Source organism: Camelina sativa, chromosome 10 (assembly GCF_000633955.1).
Source record: "Camelina sativa cultivar DH55 chromosome 10, Cs, whole genome shotgun sequence".
Classification (NCBI taxonomy): domain Eukaryota; kingdom Viridiplantae; phylum Streptophyta; class Magnoliopsida; order Brassicales; family Brassicaceae; genus Camelina; species Camelina sativa.
The window spans coordinates 16,260,286-16,265,599 of NC_025694.1; the positions used below are offsets into that span (position 1 = coordinate 16,260,286).

The 5,314-nt window shown below is 30.5% G+C and overlaps 1 protein-coding gene across 1 annotated transcript in view; it reads left to right on the top strand.

The window, feature by feature from the left end:
• Nucleotides 1,383–5,314, top strand: part of LOC104719114 (potassium transporter 5) — a 6,759-nt gene continuing 2,827 nt past the window's right edge. The window contains exons 1-6 of the mRNA XM_010436961.1: nt 1,383–1,478; nt 1,907–1,990; nt 2,082–2,304; nt 4,371–4,619; nt 4,904–4,942; nt 5,037–5,297. Coding sequence (XP_010435263.1) covers nt 1,410–1,478; nt 1,907–1,990; nt 2,082–2,304; nt 4,371–4,619; nt 4,904–4,942; nt 5,037–5,297 — 925 coding nt within the window. The 5' untranslated portion in view covers nt 1,383–1,409. The remainder of the gene's footprint in view (nt 1,479–1,906; nt 1,991–2,081; nt 2,305–4,370; nt 4,620–4,903; nt 4,943–5,036; nt 5,298–5,314) is intronic.

Genomic DNA, 5,314 nt, shown 5'->3' on the forward strand with positions numbered 1-5,314 from the left:
TCCTAAATTTTAAAACTTAAAAAGTTTAAACGGAACAGATGCTTAACCGAAATATTTCGAATACTCGAAAAAAACTAAATAATTATATATAGAAAATCTTTGTTATTTTTAATTCAACTAACAAAATTATTAGATATAGCGAAAAATATCAAACTACCTGAAAAATACTTGGGCCTTGAATGGTTACTAGTTTTTAGGTGAATTTTGGTTTTGGATTGTTTGAAAATCTATTTTTTTATTATTCAAGAATTTTAAAAATTGGATTTCCAAAAATTTAGGAAAACTAGCTTTTGAGTAGTTTTTGCAATTTTTAAACAGAAACTAAAAACCATAATTTGAGGTTTTTGTGGAAAACTTTTATATTCAACTTAATGTTTTAGTTTTGATTTTTTTTGGTTTATTAATTTTAAAATATACTGCAAAAACTAAAAACCAAATTTTCAAAAACCAAAATCCAAAAACTAAAATCTAAAAACGAAAAAGTAAAAAGCAATAAAAAAAAACCTGTTACCATTCATAGCCTTGAAAATACCCAAAAATAGCTTAATAGATCCTTAGATCCAGAAAAAAAGAAAAAAAAAAAGAGGATCTAAACCTGATGTAAACTGGAGTCAAACCGATTTTTTTCTAAACTTATATGATCATAAATTTAAGAACCAAAAGATTGAAACGGAATAAGAACTGACCTGAATACTTTAACTCCTATGTCGAGATTTGATGATCCTAATGGGGACGATAGAATACATTCGGACGTGTTAAGAGTAAATGGAACAACATTGGTTAAGAGCATCTCTATTAGTTGGTTATTAACAAAGTTAGTTAAAAAAAAAAATTATAATTTTGAAAAAAAAAATAATAATAACTTTTTAGAATTTGTAAAATTTCATGGGTCCATTGGTAATACATAAATTTGGGATCCTTAGTTCTTTGGCTTCATTTCTCATTCTAATATACAGGGATACATTAGGACGTGTTAAGAGTAAATGGGACAAGATTTGTTAATGAAAAATAGGTAAAACAAGTGCAAGCAACTAAACTTTGTATTTGAAACTATGGATACCTTCTTTATAGTTTATTAAATATGTAATTAATCTCAGACTTCTACATAGGAAAAAGATTCGGGAGATGTCGTTTGTTCATTTCCCAAATATTTTGCATCAAAATTGTAATGTAGTAGACTCAAAAATAGTTTAAAAGTTTCAACAGCCGGCAATACGTGTTTGAGACGCGTCCCCACCACATTAAACAACTCTACTTTCCACAGACTGGTTGAGTGTTTTTTTTTGGTGTTTGTTTAAACACAAGTCAGCAAACTATACGCCTATAAAGGCCACTGGAAAAAGAACAGTTAAAAGCACATCTAAATTAGCCCATCTCTTTCCACTGTCACAATAATACACAACAAAAAAATGGATGGTGAGGAACAGCAAATAGATGGTGAAGTTCATAACCACGAGAACAAGTTGAATGAGAAAAAGGTATGATCATGATTTTAGTCGACTCTTTAGATCATCTCTCATCTTTAATTTCTCCGATTCTATCTACTTCTAAAAGTGTGCATACATATAGTTCATAATATAGCTCGGTTTCATAGAATCATCTTGTTTTTTACCAAGAAATATAGGTCGTTTTGGTCATCTAGGTGCCTTTTTTCATATACCAGTTTCTATCTAAAACCATAAGTTATTTTTCTTGCTACTAAGAAAACAATCAGAATCGTGCGCTTTGGAACAACATAGATTGCATGATGAATAAAGATAAAATGAATGGTTATATACGTCCATCAAAGTCATATATACCAAAGCTTAACCATGAGTGAATACAAATGATTGTGTTTATATACATCCATCAGTCATATTTCTCAACACCTATTTTTGTTGTTGTTATTTGTTTGGATATTCATCAGAAATCATGGGGAAAACTATACCGGCCCGATTCGTTCACCATAGAGGCGGGGAAAACTCCAAAAAATACCAATCATCCCTCATTGGTGTGTATCTAAAATCCTTCGTATATTTGATGAAGAAAACGATCATAAGTTTGTATATAAAAACATTTAACCTTTTAAAAATATGAAACAGATGAGCTGGAGAACGACGTTGAGTTTGGCATTTCAAAGCCTAGGAGTGGTGTATGGAGACATCGGGACGTCGCCGTTGTATGTGTACGCAAGTACTTTCACTGAAGGCATCCATGAGAAAGATGATGTCATTGGCGTTCTCTCGCTCATCATCTACACTATCACTCTCGTTGCGCTCCTCAAATACGTCTTTATTGTTCTTCAGGCTAACGACAACGGTGAAGGTACCGGACAGTTAACCATTCCTTACAAATATCTTTTTAAGGTTTTCTTTTAATTAATATACTTTAAATTTCTATATTGTGATACTTCCATTTTTCAATATTGAAGTAAAACACTTTGTTCTCTGTAAAACTAAGTATAGTGATAGCACAGACATACAATAAAATGATCATTTGTAAAATAAATAAAATAATTCGTAAGGACTTGTTATGGAACATAGAACTGTTCATTGGATCACCCAAGATTGGGAAAGAATACACCATTAAAACTATCTTATAGAATTCTAAAACCAATAAAATGATAACAACAGAATTTTTTAAAAATCTATATAAAATACACAATTGGATAATATTAGGTACATATGGAATTTTATTTTTTCAAATACAATTAAATTCATGCGTTCGACAATACCCCTAAATGTAAGGTTTAGAAAGAAAAATATGTAACATACAACTTTACTTGTTCTCTAAATAATGAGTGAATTAGGATCAATGGAACTTGTAAACCTTTTTTATTTGTCTCCTGTAAATTGTAAACTTATGGAGCAAGCAAGATACATATATGTATTATATATATTTATATGACATATTTTTTTTCGTTTTTACTATATGATATAGTTGTTAATAGAAAAAGATGCTATAGTACAAAAATAAATACACACACGATGATCGCGCTTTTATTGGATCCACCATCACCATTGTCATTGGGATTCAATAGATCTATAACGAGAACGAGTTAATCAAGAATCAAAGCTTCATTAGTTTTTTCTTATAATATAGTTAAACAATAAACAGAATTATTACTGTTGACTTTTTATTATGTGACGCACGTCCTCGCTACCTTAGACGGACGTTATATATGTACGAAGTACGATGTCGCATGTTGAACAAATCTTTAAAATACTCCTAGTGTCAAGTGTGATGCGATTCACGCGATCCAATAAACGTAAAGTAATCTAGTTTCCTAAGTTCATTCGAGTACGACGTTGACTTATTATTAACTTTTTATATTGAATTTTGTTATTTTCTTTGTTTACATCATATATAGAGATTTTTGTCATTTTAGGTTTTAATGTCAAACACTAATATCTACTTTTTATTATAACCAATATGGTAATAATGTTGATTTTCATAATTCTGCATATTTGTTTTGTTTATAAACTTTTTCATCGTGTCATTATGATTTATGAACTAGTAATACAAGGTACCCCCATTAAGTTGAATTTTATAGCCGTTTTACATGTACTTTGTATGCTTTTATTTAATCCTTTTCTCTCTCTTAAGTTTCTATGCAAAAATAGTTATTGGATACTTTATAACGATTTGTATTATGCAATATATTGTTTTTAATTATTGGTTGACTTTTACGAATTTGTATTATAATTCTGCATTGTCGTTTATTATAAGTTGATTTTTGACTAAGTATTAATTTCTTAGTATTGCGTGTTTTTAGCTGAAATGTTTAATATAGTAATAGATTAGTGTCATGATAAAAAATAATTCTTTGATAAAGAAGTGTCATGATAATTGACATAGATGAAATAATGAGATGCCTGCTAGATTTACAGACTTGTATGACAGATCTTTNTCTCTTAAGTTTCTATGCAAAAATAGTTAGTGGATACTCTATAACGATTTGTATTATGCAATATATTGTTTTAAATTATTGGTTGACTTTTACGAATTTGTATTATAATTCTGCATTGTCGTTTATTATATAAGTTGATTTTTGACGAAGTATTTAATTTCTTAGTATTGCGTGCTTTTAGGTGAAATGTTTAATATAGTAATAGATTAGTGTCATCATAAAAAAAAATTCTTTAATAAAGAAGTGTCGTGATAATTGACATAGAAACCTATCAAAAATCATATGAATGAAAAAAAATAAGTTTAATTATTTTGTTGGTGAAATAGAATAATCTCAATGAAGGTAGTAGTACTACATAATGCGGTATTCATTCTTTAGTTTATATGTAGACTAAAAAGAGCTTATTTACCCCCGGAAAATATTTTAATGTCAATGCTCAAAATAATAATGACGTTTTATACGTAAAATATTTTGAACGCAGGAGGAACATTTGCATTGTACTCGTTGATATGTCGATATGCAAAAACGGGACTAATTCCAAACCAAGAACCAGAAGACAGAGACCTCTCAAACTATACCCTTGAACTCCCAACCACACAGCTAAGAAGAGCCCATATGATCAAAGAGAAGCTCGAGAACTCAAAATTTGCAAAGATCATACTCTTCCTCGTCACTATTATGGGCACTTCCATGGTCATTGGTGATGGAATCCTTACTCCTTCCATCTCAGGTGAGGCCTAAAATCATTACTCGTTATCCTTCTCCAACATCATGACCTTATCAAACCTAGACCCTTTTACAACTCTTAGTTATAAGTATATTTAATATATATGTTAAAAAGTTCTATTTTATTATTTTTACAGGCCCCAATTTACCTGTCTATCAAAAATTTAAATATTTATAATATTTTTTGGATCGGGTCCTAGTGCTCCAATATGAAAAGACGGTCATGTTCTTTAGAATCATATTCATGTATAACTGACAGTTTCATCATGCTTATTCTTTTTGTAACAGTACTTTCAGCTGTTAGTGGAATCAAATCGCTAGGCCAAAGTAATTCTCACCGCATCCCAATTCTAGTTTATTAACATGATATATACACAACAATGCACTAACGTACGTACATACATGTGATATAAATGTGCAGACACGGTGGTGGGCGTTTCGGTTGCAATCTTGATACTACTATTCGCATTTCAACGGTTTGGAACTGATAAAGTTGGATTCTCCTTCGCCCCGATCATCCTCGTATGGTTCACATTTCTTACCGGAATCGGTCTCTTTAATCTGTTCAAGCATGACATCACCGTCTTAAGGGCACTTAATCCACTCTATATCATTCACTACTTTAGAAGAACTGGTAAAAAGGGTTGGATTTCACTCGGAGGTGTATTCCTCTGCATTACTGGTGAGAGAGAGAATCCA